At 48.5% G+C, this 17,842-nt stretch overlaps 9 protein-coding genes across 9 annotated transcripts; 3 read left to right on the forward strand and 6 right to left on the reverse strand.

Moving 5' to 3' along the window:
• Positions 1–139: 139 nt before the first annotated feature.
• On the forward strand, positions 140–1,199 carry BT62DRAFT_1008065 (uncharacterized protein; the record flags this gene model as incomplete). The annotated part of the gene is made up of 2 exons (XM_043177410.1): positions 140–622; positions 669–1,199. 2 exons carry the CDS (start codon positions 140–142, stop codon positions 1,197–1,199), a joined length of 1,014 nt encoding a protein of 337 aa, XP_043037900.1.
• A 169-nt stretch (positions 1,200–1,368) lies between these two features.
• Positions 1,369–3,050, forward strand: BT62DRAFT_1077747 (uncharacterized protein; the record flags this gene model as incomplete). The annotated part of the gene is made up of 3 exons (XM_043179332.1): positions 1,369–1,844; positions 1,895–2,217; positions 2,273–3,050. The coding sequence occupies 3 exons, from the start codon at positions 1,369–1,371 to the stop codon at positions 2,974–2,976; spliced, it is 1,503 nt and encodes a 500-aa protein (XP_043037901.1). The 3' UTR covers positions 2,977–3,050.
• A 521-nt stretch (positions 3,051–3,571) lies between these two features.
• Positions 3,572–4,381, reverse strand: BT62DRAFT_241076 (uncharacterized protein). The gene is made up of 4 exons (XM_043180184.1): positions 4,301–4,381; positions 4,141–4,245; positions 3,831–4,089; positions 3,572–3,765 (listed from the first exon to the last, which is right to left on the reverse strand). The coding sequence occupies exons 2-4, from the start codon at positions 4,203–4,205 to the stop codon at positions 3,757–3,759; spliced, it is 333 nt and encodes a 110-aa protein (XP_043037902.1). The 5' UTR covers positions 4,206–4,245; positions 4,301–4,381; the 3' UTR covers positions 3,572–3,756.
• A 62-nt stretch (positions 4,382–4,443) lies between these two features.
• Positions 4,444–5,622, forward strand: BT62DRAFT_971064 (uncharacterized protein). The gene is made up of 4 exons (XM_043189005.1): positions 4,444–4,753; positions 4,799–5,136; positions 5,185–5,261; positions 5,318–5,622. Exons 1-2 carry the CDS (start codon positions 4,504–4,506, stop codon positions 5,131–5,133), a joined length of 585 nt encoding a protein of 194 aa, XP_043037903.1. The 5' UTR covers positions 4,444–4,503; the 3' UTR covers positions 5,134–5,136; positions 5,185–5,261; positions 5,318–5,622.
• Positions 5,623–6,568: 946 nt separating this feature from the next.
• BT62DRAFT_981647 (NAD(P)-binding protein) lies at positions 6,569–7,860 on the reverse strand (the record flags this gene model as incomplete). The annotated part of the gene is made up of 6 exons (XM_043189615.1): positions 6,569–6,646; positions 6,700–7,022; positions 7,075–7,109; positions 7,161–7,361; positions 7,412–7,598; positions 7,650–7,860. 6 exons carry the CDS (start codon positions 7,858–7,860, stop codon positions 6,569–6,571), a joined length of 1,035 nt encoding a protein of 344 aa, XP_043037904.1.
• A 1,411-nt stretch (positions 7,861–9,271) lies between these two features.
• Positions 9,272–12,269, reverse strand: BT62DRAFT_240714 (MFS general substrate transporter). The gene is made up of 16 exons (XM_043180182.1): positions 11,719–12,269; positions 11,602–11,665; positions 11,469–11,548; positions 11,373–11,417; positions 11,215–11,308; positions 10,966–11,157; positions 10,684–10,906; positions 10,621–10,628; positions 10,536–10,568; positions 10,352–10,476; positions 10,209–10,297; positions 10,081–10,154; positions 10,008–10,023; positions 9,892–9,958; positions 9,748–9,841; positions 9,272–9,699 (listed from the first exon to the last, which is right to left on the reverse strand). The coding sequence occupies exons 1-16, from the start codon at positions 11,971–11,973 to the stop codon at positions 9,608–9,610; spliced, it is 1,551 nt and encodes a 516-aa protein (XP_043037905.1). The 5' UTR covers positions 11,974–12,269; the 3' UTR covers positions 9,272–9,607.
• Positions 12,270–12,301: 32 nt separating this feature from the next.
• BT62DRAFT_934068 (mitochondrial carrier) lies at positions 12,302–13,909 on the reverse strand. The gene is made up of 7 exons (XM_043186669.1): positions 13,739–13,909; positions 13,536–13,659; positions 13,073–13,480; positions 12,725–13,019; positions 12,656–12,667; positions 12,517–12,604; positions 12,302–12,463 (listed from the first exon to the last, which is right to left on the reverse strand). Exons 1-6 carry the CDS (start codon positions 13,759–13,761, stop codon positions 12,537–12,539), a joined length of 930 nt encoding a protein of 309 aa, XP_043037906.1. The 5' UTR covers positions 13,762–13,909; the 3' UTR covers positions 12,302–12,463; positions 12,517–12,536.
• A 680-nt stretch (positions 13,910–14,589) lies between these two features.
• On the reverse strand, positions 14,590–15,987 carry BT62DRAFT_1008073 (uncharacterized protein; the record flags this gene model as incomplete). Its single annotated transcript, XM_043177411.1, has 4 exons — positions 14,590–15,539; positions 15,591–15,649; positions 15,698–15,718; positions 15,776–15,987. 4 exons carry the CDS (start codon positions 15,985–15,987, stop codon positions 14,590–14,592), a joined length of 1,242 nt encoding a protein of 413 aa, XP_043037907.1.
• A 472-nt stretch (positions 15,988–16,459) lies between these two features.
• On the reverse strand, positions 16,460–17,306 carry BT62DRAFT_900041 (3,4-dihydroxy-2-butanone 4-phosphate synthase; the record flags this gene model as incomplete). Its single annotated transcript, XM_043183394.1, has 3 exons — positions 16,460–16,803; positions 16,856–16,980; positions 17,038–17,306. The coding sequence occupies 3 exons, from the start codon at positions 17,304–17,306 to the stop codon at positions 16,460–16,462; spliced, it is 738 nt and encodes a 245-aa protein (XP_043037908.1).
• Positions 17,307–17,842: the final 536 nt, after the last annotated feature.

A 17,842-nucleotide genomic window follows, 5' to 3' on the forward strand; every position in this document is an offset into this window, starting at 1 on the left:
CGGAGCAGAGATAAGCCCGCGCTGTCATTGCGGTGTGGGCGTTTGACGGTCTCTATTATTTTATGAGGAGAGAGACAAATAGAACGGCAAAGCGGCTGGCGCTTGTTCCGCTTTGGTAAATTCCTTCCCTCATGTAGGCATGCCTCTCGCTGCGCAAAAAGTTGACTCCTTCGCCTCTGTCTCGCAGCCCCTCAGCGCGTCCTCAGACAGCAACTCCAAGACAGTAGTTCGTCTCGCCAAGGAAAACGCGCGACTCAATGCTCTCTTCAAGACGACGCAGACCAAGCTCGATTTGCTGGAACGCTTTGTACGATTTCTAGCGGCGTTTGGTGTGGTTCCAGAGCTCATGGAGAAGGCCGAACAAGCTATGTGGGCTGCCTCGACTCCGATGGCTCCTCAGAGCTTGGTCCCACAGACGAGCTCTTCGTTCGAGTTGGCAGTGGACCGCCAAGGGTATAGGGTCAAGAAGAAGGAGCAGGCTCCGCATCATATCTCGAATTGTGATTACCTTATGCTGGAAGAGCCTCGTGTCGTTGAATCGATTGAAAGACTCTATGGTCAATTTAGCGGGACGGACTTGGGATCATTGGAGGGGAGCAATACGAGTGTTGAATCCACTGGGGTATGCCTTTTCGAAGTCTACGGTGGTTTTAGCTGACGTGGGTAAGATTATGGTCGAGCAGGAGGACCAGACTCCCAAGAAAATCAAAGCACCGCTTACTTTTGTCCCTCGACCGCCTACATTGAAACACAAACCGACGAATTTCCGGCCGGACACGGATTATCCTCCGATCCCTGTAAAGACGAGAACGAGTTCGACTACGCGAGCGACACCCACATCGCAATCAACACCTATGCAAAGAACCGCTCTAGTTCAACGACCATCCAACCAAACAACGCCCATTCAGCGAATTGGGCTCCAAGCGTCAGTCGAGCGACATACTAGCCCCGGCCATTTTTCATCCAACCCAAGCACTCCACTTGCTAAGACCGTGATTGACTGTGCTACACCTTTGCGTCGGCAGAAATCTTCCACTATACCAGTCAAAGGGTCACTATGCAGGCCTATGGTGTCTTCCGCGATGAGATCCGTTTCTGCTGGCCAGACTTCGATGATGCCTCGGTTGTCTTCTCAGAAAAGGCTGTTGGAACCTAGGAAGGAGAAAGAAAACGTAAAGAGGATCGTTGTATCTCACTAGTCTGTATCATGTCACTGTATTCTCCGTGGAATCGAATAAATTACGAGATCACCTTAGCCTAGACTCCGAAAGAGACGGCTTCAGCAACGCGTCGAAGTACGCGACGTGATCACATGATGAAAGGTATATATGATCGTATGCCTCCTTTCGCTTTCTTCTTTCTACTTCCATGTCCTACCCAAGCACAAGATCTATTTCCCCTCCTTCTTCGTCACCACCATCATCCCCCAGCCCATGCATAGACTCGTCGCCGCCATCCTCGCCCGATATCATTGCCTTTGACAGCGAGCCTGAGTCGTTCCATCCGTCGCCCCATCCCTATGCCGCAAGCATCAAGGCAACGAAAAGGCCTCCGGAATATGATGCCGAGAAGGGAAAGTACGCGAACAAAAGACCTTTGCCCCAGTCGTCTAATGACCAGGTGGCCAAAAGAAGGAGGCAGACGCCGCGGATGGACTTGAAGGAGTTGGACTTTGACGACATGCTGATCGACTCGGTCGAATTGAATGTTGTCGCTGATACCAGCCTTGACGCTGATACATCCTTTGAACTGGATCAGTCAGCTCTCCTTGCGCAGAATGAAAAGATATGGGAGGATGCTGTTGATGAAATCATTCGCTCTGGATACGGCCAGATTGACTTGGTGTAAGCAGCCTACGCCTTTTCCATGCTATTCTTTACTTAAATTTTCCTAGCGGGAGGGGTCTACAACTTATCCCGCTCTCTGCTATCTCCGAACTGTCCAATTTCTTTGTCACGTCGAATGAGCAGGAGCGTGAATACGTTTCAGAGTCACCAACTAGTCCAATTTTGCGCCAGACAGTGTTCAAACGAAACTTTACAGCTCCTGCGACCACAGACGCCTCAAAATCGCTATTCGAAACGCGTTCGTCGACGCGTAGTGCCTTGTCGTTAGGCGTGCCGCGGGAAGAAATCCATTTGCAGTTGCGGAACAACACGATTTCTGTGCTGCCTATAGATCTCTTTGACCTGCAGAAATTAACACTTCTTGGACTCCGTATGTCTATAATCTCTTTCCTGCTGTTACTTTGGTCATCGATTAAAACTGGCAGAACAAAACCGCCTGACATACATCCCTCCCGAAATCGCTCGGCTGGAGAACCTTCGCGAGCTCAACGTTTCGATGAACAAACTTGAATACCTCCCATCCGAGATCCTGCGCATGAAGTTTAAGAAACTGACACTCATAGGTAACCCATGGAAACAAGCTCCAGATCGATCCCCGCGGCCCATATCAGAGACGCGACATCCTCTCCCGCATGTTATTCCCCTTTACGAACTGTGCCTCCGCATGCTGCTCTCACCTCCGTCTCCTCAGACTGTTCTGGAGAGGTACTACGATTTCCCTCTCGCTGAAAACCAGTACGGTATCCCTGGCCGGAAGCAGCGGCCTTCCATAGGCCCGCACCTAAAGAGCGTGCTGAACGCATGTGTACCGGGGTCGGTGTACGTCGATCCAGACCTTCCCTCCCCACCACAAGGGACGGGGACGGGCGTCTGCAGGTGCGGCGGTGTCTTTGTGCACCACGCAGAGGAGAGGTTTACCTGGGAGAGCATTATTGCAGGGTTTGAGTTGGGAGAAAGAGCAAAGGTACCGGTGAGGTGGAGGGGCTGTCAGTGGGGGTGTTTGGATTACTTGGAGGAGTCGCAGGAAGAGAAAGAGGCAGTTACGACAGAGCTTCTGAGCGATGAGGATGTGGTCAGGCCCATTGAGGTCGGACAAGGCGAACTGGACTTCTCGGATGATGAGACGTAGGGTTCGACAACATAACTGTATCACTAGTTCCTCGGAATAGGCCATGTTTATTAACATTGTACTGCAATCACAAGCGTTCCTATAAGATTGACCTGGCAGACAGTACTCCATGACATTGACAGACAATCTTGGGGTTTATTGCGGGACTGAAATCAGAAACCAGTATTGGTCTGATTCAAAGGAATCTATTAATAAAGAATCATCAGAACTAGGAGAGACTACTTCTTGCAGATTTCGCTCAGATTGTTTTCATTGAACGTCATCTGCTCTCCTGACGTCGGGTCTGGTGACCCCGACGTGGTCGATGTTCCGTCGCTATCATCGTCCTCCGACGCTCGTCTTGAGGATTGGGTTCCATACTGCGTCATAACAAATTGCAAATACTGTATCATAAAGTCGTTCTGTTGCATATCAGAAACGATATATGTCACGAATGACAAAATCGCTACGAGCCTCGCTTTGTTTCTCGGCGCTCCATGGGGTAAGCACCACGTCAGTCAGCTCTGGCGTAAAGAATGCACCGCCAGGAAGATAATTGGCTTCTCTGTCCAATGATCACTATAAGTGAGTAGAACTATCGGTGAAAAGACATGGCCGCACAACCAAGGGCCTTGGGTAAGTGCGTTACCAGCAAGCAGAAGACACTGCTTGACGGAATTCACACAATCATTCTGATCCTTCGAATCTGAGATTATCTGGGATATGGGGGGTTTCTCGGGATTCTTAGAGACGTCGGGCAGAACGGTCCACCAACGGTCTCCTCCATCTTCGTGATCCATTTCAAGGGCGCTTTGTCGGATCTGACGACGGTTACTGACGGAAACTTTACACAGCACAGACATGGTAACACACACCTCTTGGAAGAAATAGATTTCGCTCTCATGTAGAGGACGACCGTTGGTGTTGGTGATGAGAATTGCACGGGTCGTCTGATTGTCGTTGCTGTTCTTCAGTGTCCAGTTTGCTGCGATGTAATACCACCGACTGCCTGTCGGATCCGAGTTCATCTGTTTTATGCCCTCATTTTTTGGTCCGTCGTCCAGTTGTACTGTCATCGTTGTCTCGAGGCTGCTCACATTTGATTGGAGGTGCAGTGCAGAGTTAAATATAGGGCTGGACATACGAGCTCGTCAAAGATCCGTATACACTGTGAAAATGACTTACATTGCAGATGCTGATATAATGGATGTCAGACAAATAAATAGGCGCCTAAGATCGGCTGGCTTCATTGGCGTGCCAGACGTGATGAAGGGGGGTAGAGAACCAGCTCTGTTAGCCGTTTTCATGGTCAGTTCTTTTATATAGCTAAGTTGGCACTGCATACCAGTGGTGGATGCCATCGCGACGACGTATTTTGGGCCGAGGCAGTGCGAAATCTTTTACATACTGAGAGACCGGAAAGACCGCCGCTGGAAGAGCACAGAGCAGTTGAACGACGAGAGCAATTCATCCGGTCCGAGTCTCCGGAGAGCATCATCGGGAAGTGATGTTCAAATTAGGACTCGGCACCCATGACATTATACCGACATGTCGCTCTGCCCAGGCTACAAGCATGTCGACGCGTTCGGACCAGACGACGAATATGATGACGAAGAAGAGGTATCCTATGTTACCCTCGATCTCGGAAGCGTCGAACCGTCCCTACTTCCCAGCTCAGCAAACTACCGGCTCATTGGACTCGATACACCCACTCCGTTTTTACAGCTTTCTGGCACGGTATTGAAGGGACGACACGAATGTTTGCTAGGCACCGAACTGCTCTTTGTTGATGGCAAAGGTAATCCTTGCATTTTCGATACCTTTCTTGTTCTCACCTAGATAGATGCATCTGTCGACAGGAGTAAACGGACTGTAGCATATCTTGAAAGCACAAAACAACGGGTCTGCTTCAAGGAAGTTCGGCTACATCCTAAGGGTGAAGAGAAGGAAAAGGACAAAGAGGCAGAGGCGGACGAAGACAGTGGGAGACACTCATTGGATCGAATGACGGGAAAGCAGGCCCCACCTCCGCGAAAGAAGCGAGCGAAGAAAAAGGCGGAAGATATCGCTGAAGGGGAAGGTGCACCAGAACAGACAGGGAAGAGTGAAAGGAAGGGAAAAGGAAAGAAGAAGCAGGTCGATAATGCCTACGACGACAACGACGAGGAGATGATGTAGCTGGTACGTTCTAAGTTCTATGCCCGCTTTACCCTCCTTCGATTTTCATAGGGCTAGCCCTTTTACAGCGCACTATTTGTTCATCATTGGATTCTACACGTACTCTTATTTCGTTGCAGCGGGACACTGTGGGTGTTTCTGCACAAGTGACCGGTTCTGTACACTGACAAACCACGATTAACAGAACCACATTTCTATGAATGTATCTATAATTTCCAATTCTATAGAAGAGGACTACTTCATGCAGAAGGTACCAATTCGGACTCGGAATGTTAACGCCAACCCCCGCTGGCTGACTGAACAAACGCCGAATTGCTGACATTTAGCAGCAAGTACATTAATACTCTGTGGTCCTTCCTTCCTTCGGTGCAGATGCGGTAGCCACGTCGAGATTAGTGTTAGTGCTCTGCTGCACGCTATAGTTACAAAGGTGTCTGTTGAATGAGACATTGCCTTTTTACCCGCAGCGTCTCTATTTCTTCTTGCTCTTTCGCCATGACTACACTTCCTCCAGAGCTTGTAGAGTCTGGCATTCTGAAATGCCGTCCTACATGCGGAAATCGTTCATGAATGCTTTCCCCGGATTAACCGAACATGGAAAGCCGTCAACGCTCCTATCGCTCCTCAGGACATATACATTACCAACCTCGCATACATATACCACCTAGGCGACATAGCCCGCCTTCGAAAATCTCTCATCTACCATGACTTTATACCTCGGCTTACCCGCCCCATTACCTGCTTCATCGGCCTCCAAGAAGAAGCGATGGAAACAGCGGTGAAACATGTATATCACTATCTCGTCGATCTACCGAACGACATTGGCTTCAAGACTCTTTCGTCGTTCCGTACATTTCTTTCGTGCTCACATTGACCGATTTCACGGATGCGCAGCTCTCTGTTTGTGTCTGCTACCACAGGTCCTTGTCGATAATCACAGAATGCTGTGAGGGGGAAACAGGGCCAGATATACATATTTCCATAATTCACCCTTCCGCAGCGCGTACAACACTTCTCGTTACCCACAGTGCACATATTGCAAAACTGCGGCTCGATGTCCCTGGGGGGTTGTTGTCGCTCCTACATACAAGATTATTGACGAACCATTGGATAACACCTGGATGGTGTCCAACGTTACTATCAAATAGAGAAAGCATATCAGAAACAAGGGGATATCAATCGGCACTTGTGGACGGCTTCCAACAGGTCTAGCAGTACGTGAATGGAGCCTCTCCCGTCCGCTTGGTCTGACATCCGCGTATCTAGGATTGGGATGTCTCACCACTCTCTTCAATTGTTCGGAATACAAATGGGCGCAGCGGTCTTTGCCTGAAAAAATCCGATCCTTGTTGACAAACGTATCCCCCAGTCGTTCCTATGTATATTTTATGAATGAAGTAATAGCAGTAAGTAGTAGTTATGCGCGTAATATTATCTAGGCACTGCCCAAGCATGATTCGATGACGTTCGGAATCCTTTCATCGACTTTGGACAAGATATCAACCAACTCATCCTGTATGGTTCTGTCAGCAGGGTTATAGCGGAGGAGCCGAAGGCACTGCTCACCCATATTTTCTCCTGCGCTTTCAGGCCCCTTTCGCTTATCGCAAAATCACTGACCTCTACGATCTTTGAAAAAGATACATAGCCGCCGCGTAGACTATTCTCCTCTTCTCCCCCTCCAACGGCAGCCCAAACCAGCTGGCGGCTACCTTCTTCTGTTGTGTAACCAATCAACTTAACCATGGCCCAGTCAGCAAAGGCCATATACCAGGTAGTTGTAAGGCTTCGGCGCAACTCTGACTCGCAGAAGCCAGGGTTGATGGCATTGACGATGATCGACTCTGGTAGACGACTCTGAAGGGAGCGAGTAAAAAATACATTGAGGACTATGCCGAATGATTAGTTGCCTGACACGCGGGAAATTCACTCTGATACTACGTTTTGTCAGATTGTAACGTTCGCTCTGCATGTTACTAGTCGTACCAATGAATATAATGTAATTAATAAGAATCAGCGGAAGATACCTCGGTGTACAATACTCCTTGCTTGAGAGTGTGGCCAATATATTGCCGTCCGTAACATTTTGCGGAATATTCGCCCAATAATGAACATCGCTGGCTACGACGCAGATGCGTGGCGTGGTATTGTGTTCTTTAGCCGTGTGTAACATGCGAGGAAGCAGACGTAGTGCAAGTAAAGGGGATGCGATGTCGTTGATTTGCAGCCTGTATGAGACATGAGGAAAGTGTTAACAGGATCCCACGAGCAGACATACGAGGATTCCCATCCGTCAACAGTAGGACGATATGTCTTATCCGGAATGACGCCGGCATTAAGAACAAGGATATCGAGGCGACCACCGTCAGCTTCGAACTTGTTCGCAAAGGCGGTGACAGATGAGAAGCGACTCAGGTCGACCAGCCAGAGCTCAGCTTTCTGGTAACCTGTTTCATTTCTTAGCCCTAAAAACACGAAATTTAGCTCGAATATTTTTTCAGGTCAAGACGACATACTCTCCAAAGCAGCCTGTCCTCGTTCTTCGCTCCGGCACGCCAAGATAATTCTCTCTGGATTCATTGTAGCAAAATGTTTGGTGGCCTGGAATCCTAGACCAGTGTTGGCGCCAACTACGATAATGGTCTTTCCAGAGAGATCGATTTTGACGACCGGAGGCATCGCGGTTCTTTGATCTTTGAGAAATGCGAAGAATGATTTCCTGGCCATGGTGGGTTGTCGAAAGTTGAAGTCGTATAGTTGGCCTATCAATTTAAACCATTTGTGCCAAACAGTGATGCCGACAATACGTACTAGTGGCGGGTGACGTCAGAAAGTCCAGTAATGGCCGCACGTACTCGTTATGATAGTATCCTTGCGTCCGGCGTGCCTGAAGGTACTGTGCCGTGTAATGATGAGATAGAGATACATAGAATCCCACGGTGTGGATGGAAAGGCTGTATTACGCATGTAAGGAGACAGTGAATGTGAGTAACGATACAGTCAAGATTAGTGCCACTTAGCGATATACGAGACACTTACGATTCCCTCTGTTTCGCTAATAAATAATTAGAATGTGACAGGCGATCCGTTTTCGTATACAAGCAAGCAACTACGCTCTTGAAGCATTGGTTTGAGATCTCGTAGTAACTGTGCGGTGACAGTAAACCTCCAATCTCCATGAAGAAACACAGTATCCACCGCCGGAAAGCACTCCGTGAACAAAACATGTGCATGAACCTTCATCAAACCATTAAGGCTTCGGAGAGGACCAGATGGACTTGCAAACAAATGAATACGCTTTATTGAAGTATAATACTTCTTTGTGGCATGTCTTGAGGATTCGTGCTTAGCAACATGGACATGGCCAGCCGGAACAGCAAGTTCCTCGCACTTTGGGAAAACGTGGAACAGGATGGACAAGCGTGTTGCCTCCAAGAAAACTGCACCCTGTAGCTCCAGCACCGTAACTTGAGGAAACTGTGGAAGTTGCGAAAGATGGCAAAGGCTATAGATGAGTGCACTGTTAATAATGATGTATGTCAGAAATGGGACACGAAAAGGTTGAGGCATGGGACACTAAAGCTTTGAGCTTGGATTGAGCCGTAGATGGTCTACACATGCCACAGGAAAACGGATGACAATTAATGACGATATTGGTATTTCGTGATTTTTGTCAAAGAGTTTACCGAGAAGCAGAGCAGACAAAGAGGATAGGTAGTTCAAATTCGGAGCGCGGGCTGCGATAGACATGAAGGCTGAATCTGAAGCATAGCAGACTTCGGCACCATAATCGGGGTGGCCCGAAGTCCCATCAACACGTTTGAGGCAATGGAGTGGCGGAGTTTTATATTCATTGAATCCGTCCCAAAATTTCAAAGTCTGCTGAGGATCGCTTTGCCAAAATTTCGAGACGTGGACATTGGTTGAGTATGTCAACGAGCCTAGAAGAGATTTCTGTCTTGGTCAAACATTTCCAACATTTCCAGGGAAGGTACATATGGTCCAGTTGTGATCTCCTCGAATAGAAACTCTGTAACGATGATATTCCATGACATGCAGACCAAAGATATGGCTGCCTTAACCTGTGAATGTATGCTTGATGAGTCGTCGAGCACTGGGAGTCAGTGCTACTCACCTCCCACGTCTTTTCTGGTCCTCATTTATCTAAGTAAGGTGTGACTCGGAATGGCATACCAGAAAATGATATAAAGAAGCTCAGGCGGCAAATCTGGTGGGCACTCTTGTGCAATGGAGAAGAACTATCACTATGGCAAGGCCAGCATGATAATATCAGTGTCCATCTAAGCGAATGCCCACGAGAGTAAAGTGCAAGGTAAAGATGGTCAAGTTGAGGGCCGGGCCGAAATAAGCGCGTTGTTTGGGAACAAGTGCTACAGGCAACATCATGCCGGTCGCCGCCGTAAAGTGATTTCCATGATACAACAAAAGTTACCTATTCTAACAACTTTCAACTCTACCTCTTGCTGAATGAGCTACGCATTCTCATCTGCTCCCCATGATAGTATATCCATATCGGAAACGGTATCCCTAAAACAATTGCCAGTCCTACATGATAGATTAGTGTGCATTCTAACATAAATAATATTAACATACCAGCGAGCAACGAATTCCCTCCTCCCAGGCCCAATGCATCAAACATTTGATTGGCGAAGAGAGGAAAAGCAAATCCAAATAATGATCGAAACACCTTTTGACATAATAATGAGCTTCAGAAAGCGGCCCAATGTTGACACTCACTGCAGCCGCAGCCAGAGCACTGGCAGCATAGGAGAACGAGTCCACAAGATACAGTTGAATCGGGAGGCTGTTCTTTCTCGTCAGGGCGACTTTAGGGTCCAGAAGGAGGCACCCACTATGTCGTCATCATCCCTACCAGAACGACGGTAAGTATCAGCGGAGGGAGACGGGTAGAAGGACGATAATTACCGAATCCATATATCCCGGAACCAATGATGGGCATCATCCAGTGTGCATGCTCTTGGGCAGACCATCCGTACCACCTAACAAAACATGACGTGAGCCTCAAAAAATACTGGCACAAAAACCGCTAATACAGTAGTCCGACCGGGACAAATAACGACCCAAAGAAAAGTGCAGGTATTCTCATTTCAGGCTTTCCCTGACCACCATGTTTTTCTGCGAGCTAAACATACGAAAGTAAGGAGATTGCTTGTATGCAGTCATTTGGGTGACGCACGTAGTGATATACTTGATCAGCAAAGCGAGCACCGAAGAGAGTCGCCAAGATGAAACCTCCACCCAACCCGAGATAGACGAGACCGCCGATGCCGGGACCGAATCCGTATGCTTCCTTGAAAAAACCTTGCCAGAAAGAAAACAGAAATCAAAACAGAAAGATCTCGTAGTAATGACTCACTCACTTGCAAAGGTCGCGAACATCAAGTAGTAAATCCCTGAACTTTTGATGAGTAACTCTTCTCTTAAAGCCGGCTTCTATAGACTGACCATACATACTTCATCGCTACGTCAGAAACTTAAGTCCACGGGAAGACAAGAGAGAGTACTTACAACGCCATGTAGAGACTTAAGATAAAACAAATGAAGCTTCGCGTAAGTAAAATGACCGGCCTACTCATATTCAGCCACAGATATTGCCATTTCGATATTTGCACGATTGGCGCCTGCAATGCAGACATGCGGGGGGACATTTTGGCGCGTCGTAAGCGGATAATGGGTGCGTACGTTTCACGGAGGAGGGGGAGACCCAAGAGACTAGCAAGACCGGATGCACCTATACGTTTTACTGTCATCAGTGTTTTCGTCCTCGTTTCCTTGGGGTTTATGACTCACCGGCAATTGTTATGAACACATACTTAACACCGACGGTCTGCGCAATGAAACCACCTGCGATAGGGCCGACCGCCGGTCCCATCAGCGGACCCAGAGTGTATAACGACATAGCAGAAGCTCGGTCCTTTTCCGAGAACAGGTCACTCACAGATCCGCCACCACATGCTATCGGCGCACTTCCAGCAAATCCGCCTGCAGAGAACACCTATTAGGACGATGATTTTGAAGCGTAGTGCCCGAGGTACATACTGAGAAACCGAAATGCTATTAGTGCTCCCGTATTAGGCGCGAAGGCGCAACCTAGGTTGAATATCAGAGAAAAAATGTTCCCTATATGTAGAACCTGAAGGATATCGAAAAGGGCCATCAATAACCAAACTTCCGTGGAGATAGCTGGTAAAACAGACCCATGTCCGACCGTACATCTCAGACATCGGAGCCAGGAATAGAGGCTGCGATATATCAGTTCTTGGCTCCAAGAAAAGAAACAAATGTTGGCGTACTCCGACAGCAAACGATGCCAGAAACACACTGAGAATCAAGGCTGTCGTAATAGTGTCCGTCACTCCATATTTTGCCGCGACTAGCACATATAACAAACGTCAGGTGGATTTCAATAGATCGTACACAACGTACTTTCTGGGAGTCCAGGCGCCATCATACTTGAGGCTAGCGGCGGTATCAGTGTGTAAAACGAGACCTACAGTGTATATTCCCGATCACATAGAATCAGAGAGAAAGATAATAACCTACGATGAACACCATGGTCCATTTCTTTGGGCTAGGCCAGTTTCTAGCGTTCATAGGATCATGTTCCCAATCGTCTTCGAGGTTGTCGGTAGCTTGTTCCTTGGTGTCAAGAGGTAACTCAGGTTTTTTCTGTGAGTCTTCGAGTGCGGGGTCATTTTGCGGCCAGACGTGAGTTTCGACGGAAATAAGTGAGTCGGTATGCTGGAGATGCTGCCCTACTGGGCGTGATAGCGTAGGGTGCAAGTGCAAATCAGCCATTAGGGTGTAGTGAATAGCGGATCTCTTTTAGGGTGTTTTATAAAGTAGACTGCAGGGCGGAGAAGGATTTCCTCATTACGGAGCATTTGTATGAAAAAACATCCGTGGGATGATTTATCAGCCCAGAAGGTTCTCTGTGCGGGGGTTTGTACGCTCCCACACGAAAGCGACACCGTATGATCTAACGCCAGGGCCGATGATTCTTCCTGCCGGAAAGGCAATTGAAAACCCGATAGGAACGTTTCGATATGTCATTTCATTTAGTCACTCATTTTCATTTCGGGGTTTATGGTGTGGTGTCTTGGTGGTATCCTTGCCAAATGAGCTGTTATTCTGATAGCAGGAATAGGGATTAGAACTACGAAGAATAAACATGAGGAGCGCTCGTAGAAACGGTTATAATAAGAGGGCTTAAAGAGATAATGGGAGGGGCTGTCCTATCGAGATCGATAAGGGTAAAGACCATTTCACACTCATTATTACAGACATCCTGGCAAGGAGATTATTAATGATTGAGATAGCGGGAAAAGTTAGGAAACGCACTATCGACGCGTACTTCAAATCTACTTGCCACCGGTTGTGCCCATACCCATGGTTGCCTTGAAAGTGTCATAGATCCACCATTGGAAGCCTGGAAGAAACGCGTAAGGATGTGTGCGATCGAGATCAACACATTACTTACCAGTCAAAGTACCTAGAATAATGTCAAGGTGAGGACATATATGTCAATCAACGTGTCAAAGACACGAACCGATCATGAGTACACGAGTTCCGAGACCCTTGGTGGCCAAAGTTCCGAATCCAACCTCGCTGGCGATGGTACCGATCGACTTGCCCTTGTTAGCGGCCTTTCCGAGTTGCGAGACGAGGGAATCAGCAGGGTGTGAGACGACAGCACAAACAACACCAGCGATATAACCAGAAGCGAAAGTAACGCCGAGCTGGGTGGTCTTGCTGTAGGTTTCCTTAGGCTGAGGGAAGACATGGGTGTAGAACAACTGGACGGTCTTCTCGAAGAAGTAAAACTTGGCCATGGTATAGGGAATCTAGATATGGATAAAGATGAGGAAGCTATGAAAGGTCTAATCTTGACACGGACCTGGCGCGACCAGAGAGGGACGAGAGAACCGAAGGGGTAACGGGTTTCGACCTTCTGCTTGCTCATTTCCTTCAAGGCAGCGCCGAAAGCGGTAGGGAAGGTGCCGGCGGGACTGGTCTGAATCTTAACTTTGGTCATCTCGAGGGGACAGAGGGCGACATCGGCAAAGGCTTCAGCAGAAGCAGAACCGGCAAGCCAGATAGCACCCTTGTATTTCTCGGAAATCTCCTCACCGGCCAAGTTCATGTAGAAATCCTTGAAGACTTCATACAGACCGTACTTGAACATGCCCTGAAGTGAATAGCCGACAAAGGTGGGTCCGAAGCCTTTCCAGATACCGTTGGCACCTTCCTCCTTCAGGAGGACTTTGAGGCCTGACCCAAGACCTTTGAATTTCGCAGGGTCAACCTTGGATTCATGAGGATGAAACGCCATCAAACTTTATGAAAGTACAAGTACGCACCTGCATGTTACATTTGGTAACATCCAAAGGAGTGATACCAGCGTGGGTGATACCGCAAGCGAGCACACCTCCTAGCATACATTTTGAGTAGTAGGCAGCATCGTGAGGGACGGGTCCAAGATATCTTTGGGAAACAATTGTGCAAAAGAAGAGAAAACCAGGCTGGGTGAGCCACGCCTAGAATCCGCGGACGCGCAACGTACCTAGCATCCCATTTTGCAGACATTGCGGAGAATTAGAAGGTCGTTAAGAAGTAAATCTATGCTCTAATAGCGACTTAGGATTGCCTGTCCCAAGTGCAAGAAGGCGTCGAGAGCTGGGGAATGCTCGTGAGGGTTGGAAGCGAGTTGGTGAGTTGGCAAGCGGGACTGAAAAATATCCCGTACAAATCCGTGATTTGCCGAGCCAATCATCCCTGCCGCTTATGTAACGAACGGACCGTCGTCGTCTACTAAATGTTTTTTGACTAAGCTGTAGTCTCACAAAATGGAGATGGTATCTTACCTTCGAGTCCTGAGCCCTTGTGAGACTCAGGTGTCGAAACGGGGTAACAAATCCAATCCTGATAGCCATTGCGGTGGACAGTATCAGGATTCGAACTCATCTCGTGTGAATGAGCTTTCAGTTATTATTTAAAACTTCTGTATGCTTTTAGATAGGATGGAGAATATTCCCCAAGTTGGACGACACACTCATAACTGTAGAGGCTTAAGCTATATCGATAGTCCGAGCGTCCGAGGATGTTCCAGAGAACACGAAGTACCATCATTTCATTGGATAGATGGCAGGGTGCCTTATAAGAATGCTGAGTCCGCGGTAGCAGGATGCGGATGTTATCATTTTTAACGTCTCCGGCGGCAAGGTTCACTCAGGGCTCAAACATGTGTCTACCAACTAAAATGTGTTCGAATTCTTCGATACAGCGTAAATGATATAACTAACTTATGCTGAGATAAAGTAGTAGAATACATACTATTAAGTAGGATAAACTGTCCATTTCAGATCCTAAAGCAGAGAAAACGATGCAAGCTTATGAATGGTACGTTGAATGCGCTTATCGTTCCTCCACACCCACCCATTGCAAGTCACTAGGCGAATCCCAGGTTGTGTGGCCCGAACTTGAAGGCCCTTCATCTGGGACAACCCTGGAACGTCGTAGCTCCTCCTTATACGCTAATGAAGGTGGCAGTACTACGCTCCTGGAAACAGGTATGTATAAGATCGAGTCGTGGACGGGAGACGTCTGACGGAGAGGCGGCAAAGTTAAAGGCCCATCCTCATCCTTGCGTGTCCATTCAGGTGCTTCATGGAGCTGCGTTTCGTCTATTCTCGGTGGGGATGGTGGTGCTGGCGCTGGCGCTGGTAGTGGGGACTCGGGCCTGTACGTTGGAGACAGTGTACCAGCGTCCACCTCTTGAAGCCAAAGATGAACATCAGTATGTTTCGACTGGCCCCTCCGTCTCTTCGATGATTCCACGTTGCCACGGTTATGATCCCTCTCTGCCTCGTCAACCGACCTTTGTCGCTTTCTTGGCGCTGGCATCAACAATGGAACGGGAGTCGGACCTACTCGGGGAACCAAGAAACTTCCTTCAGGGCGAGGGTCGTCACGGCTATGGAAGCGTTCTTGTTCCTGGACATATGGGCGGGAGGACCTCCGTGTAACATCAGGTAGGTCGAAAGCATCTTCACCGCCATCTCCATGTTGACGATGGGTACGTTCTTCGTAAGGAGAACGTTCGCGTCTCCACGCTCCCTCCCTGTGTTGTGGGGAAGTTCCGTAAACTGGATCAGATGTCTGTCTTAGTGGCTCTACAAGGGGAGACCGTGGGCGATGATGAACTCTCTCTGTGTATGATGGGTGACGCCAATCTGAGAACGACTGCCTATACTCTTCCGGTCCCATTGGGTCACGGCGATGGGCATGCACAGAATAGCCCGGTCTACTTTCAGGTAACACGTTGGTGAGATATCTGGAATGCTCGGGCAATAGGTCTCGAGGGTCTGGTGGGTGGCAAAATTAGGATAGAAAAAGACGAAGAAAAATGGACGAACTTGGAGAACGGGGCGCGTACGCAGGGTGAACATAGCTTGTAGCCACCTCGTTTCTTAGGCTGGGCAGAGGTCAAGCTGAGAATCAACGAATCAGTACCTAAACGTACCCGTAAGATGCCCCTCTTTCGCTACAACATGAATGAGATCAAAAAAATGAAGGAAACATTTGCGAATAATGGACATACAGTGGTGGGGGATAGACAGAGGCTGGAGCGACATAATCTTGGAGTAGCCGCTCAACATACGACAAACGCTCGAGTACGTTGCCAACAGAACGATATGTCTCCCGTACTTCGTTTAGCAGTCTTTGATGGAAGTCTTGCTCTGCGCCACTGAGTGGCGGGGTGTAGAGGCGGGTAGGTGCTTGAGAGGATTGAGGGTAGCGTTCGACGGACATTTCGTGTCTAGATTAAGAACTTGCGAAGGTTGTAGTGAGATTCGAGTCGATGTGGTCGAAGTGAAAGGCACAAGCAGAGATGATTAACAACATTTATAGGGCGTTACCGGTCACAATGTTCCAAACAAGAGAAACAAAGGCAGCCACAAATGCCTGGTCAAATAAAGGAAAACGTGGCCGCCAAGGATACCGCAGACAAAGGCAGGCCTGGTCATCGTTGGCCTTCGTTAACAACAACGTCCTGAAAGAAATGATAAGTGCGTCGGTAGGCGGTGAACATGATCGGACCTACAAGAATTAAAAGATATAACAACCAGGTACCAAGGTAGATTCCCACCCCTTGAAGGCGGCTGCAGCAGGACTACCGGATGATTATAGGGACGCCATACAAATCTATAAAAGGCATTATAGAGCGATGAATAAGATACTCTGAGGCATTTTTTAAAACATTCTTCATTCACAATTCTCCTGCTCACAGACCTTCTGCCTTCTTTCTCGCCTCTGCGAGCATCTCCACACTGATCATCTTTATCCCCCACTTGTCCGCGAAAGCACGACAATCGTCCCGGCGCATCATGCTTCCCTCCGGGTTATCGTTTACCAACTCGCACAGCACCCCGGCTTGCGACAGTCCCGTAAGGAGACAGAGATCTACTCCCGACTCCGTATGCCCTCTACGGGTAAGGACGCCGCCTTCGCGAGCGCGCAAGGGAACAATGTGCCCTGGGAGCAGGAAGTCTGAGGGTGTGACGGTGGGTGAGGCAAGGGCTCGAGATGTCAGCGCTCTATCATGGGCAGATATCCCGGTGGTAGTTCCTATATACTCGAATAAACCGATAGGATACCACGGCCAAGATTCTGTACGTACCATGTTTGTAGTCGGCCGTGATGGTATAGGCTGTCCGATGGCGATCCTGATTATTGTCAGAGACCATCATAGGAAATCCCAGCTGGGCAACTCGTTCCGGAGTCAGTGCAACACAGATATAACCACTTCCCGAGCAACGCCAATTAGAAACAGACAAGTTTGTCTCGACCGAAAATACATACCTCGTATGCTTGATCATCCAAGCCATCTTTTCCGTCGTGACCGCGCTGCCAGCAATGATCAGGTCCCCCTCGTTCTCTCTGCTCTCATCATCCATGACAACCAAGAATTCTCCCGCCTTGAATGCTGCCAGCGCATCGTCCATCGAGTCGAACGCGAACTCGGATCTTAGGGGAGGGCTTTCAGTGAGCGTTGGACGCCACAGTTGTGTCTTGGGATTCGTGGGGCTGGCGGTCATCGTCTGGGTGCTGTGAGTTGCAACTGGCGCCATAGTGAGTGGGAGGTTAGAGGACTACGGTGAATGTGTCATCCTACAGGCCGCGGATATATAAATACCAGGAAAAGGACGGAGGCTGGCAAATTGCTAATTGATCGCGTAACCGGAAATTGTCAGATGCTTCAGATGACTAACGCGGACACTCCCAAGTTTTTATTGTATTGATGCTGGGACTTCAAGCTTTCAATGTTCCTCTTGTCAGAAGCGGTATCCATGCGAAGAACAAGTCGTACTGGATTTCAATGGAGAGTTTTCTATCCTATCGTAGCAGCTCCAAAACCTTTTGTACTCTGCATTACTCTGTACCACATGATCTGACAAGCCTGGGTTATATGTGGTTGTATCATGTCCGGGCTCCAGACGTGATGGGGCTTTCATCGCGATATAGACGCTTGCAAAAGGAAGAAGGCCTGCGATCGATGAGATCTACAAGGCGAGCCTTAACTGAGTTGTCGCGGTTTAGCTGCCAGTGCTAGCTATCACTCAGACTTCAGACACCTCTCATGACATCTCACCTGAGTAGCAGAGCC

The sequence above is a fragment of the Guyanagaster necrorhizus genome (genome assembly GCF_019112545.1).
Source record: "Guyanagaster necrorhizus MCA 3950 unplaced genomic scaffold BT62scaffold_18, whole genome shotgun sequence".
Classification (NCBI taxonomy): domain Eukaryota; kingdom Fungi; phylum Basidiomycota; class Agaricomycetes; order Agaricales; family Physalacriaceae; genus Guyanagaster; species Guyanagaster necrorhizus.

What these genes read in the sequence shown, in the direction of transcription:
- BT62DRAFT_971064 (XM_043189005.1), top strand. Translation starts at nt 4,504, where the DNA reads ATGTCGCTCTGCCCAGGCTACAAGCATGTCGACGCGTTCGGACCAGAC. An exon ending in GCTCTTTGTTGATGGCAAAG is followed by an intron (nt 4,754 to 4,798) that starts GTAATCCTTGCA and finishes TCACCTAGATAG; the next exon opens with ATGCATCTGTCGACAGGAGT.
- BT62DRAFT_934068 (XM_043186669.1), bottom strand. Translation starts at nt 13,761, where the DNA reads ATGTCTGCAAAATGGGATGCTAG. An exon ending in TCTGCAAAATGGGATGCTAG is followed by an intron (nt 13,660 to 13,738) that starts GTACGTTGCGCG and finishes TGTTTCCCAAAG; the next exon opens with ATATCTTGGACCCGTCCCTC. An exon ending in TCCCTCTCTGGTCGCGCCAG is followed by an intron (nt 13,020 to 13,072) that starts GTCCGTGTCAAG and finishes ATCCATATCTAG; the next exon opens with ATTCCCTATACCATGGCCAA.
- BT62DRAFT_241076 (XM_043180184.1), bottom strand. Translation starts at nt 4,205, where the DNA reads ATGAAGCCAGCCGATCTTAGGCGCCTATTTATTTGTCTGACATCCATT. An exon ending in ATTATATCAGCATCTGCAAT is followed by an intron (nt 4,090 to 4,140) that starts GTAAGTCATTTT and finishes TCGTATGTCCAG; the next exon opens with CCCTATATTTAACTCTGCAC.
- BT62DRAFT_240714 (XM_043180182.1), bottom strand. Translation starts at nt 11,973, where the DNA reads ATGGCTGATTTGCACTTGCACCCTACGCTATCACGCCCAGTAGGGCAG. An exon ending in GGCGCCTGGACTCCCAGAAA is followed by an intron (nt 11,549 to 11,601) that starts GTACGTTGTGTA and finishes TATATGTGCTAG; the next exon opens with TCGCGGCAAAATATGGAGTG. An exon ending in AGATGTACGGTCGGACATGG is followed by an intron (nt 11,309 to 11,372) that starts GTCTGTTTTACC and finishes GATATCCTTCAG; the next exon opens with GTTCTACATATAGGGAACAT.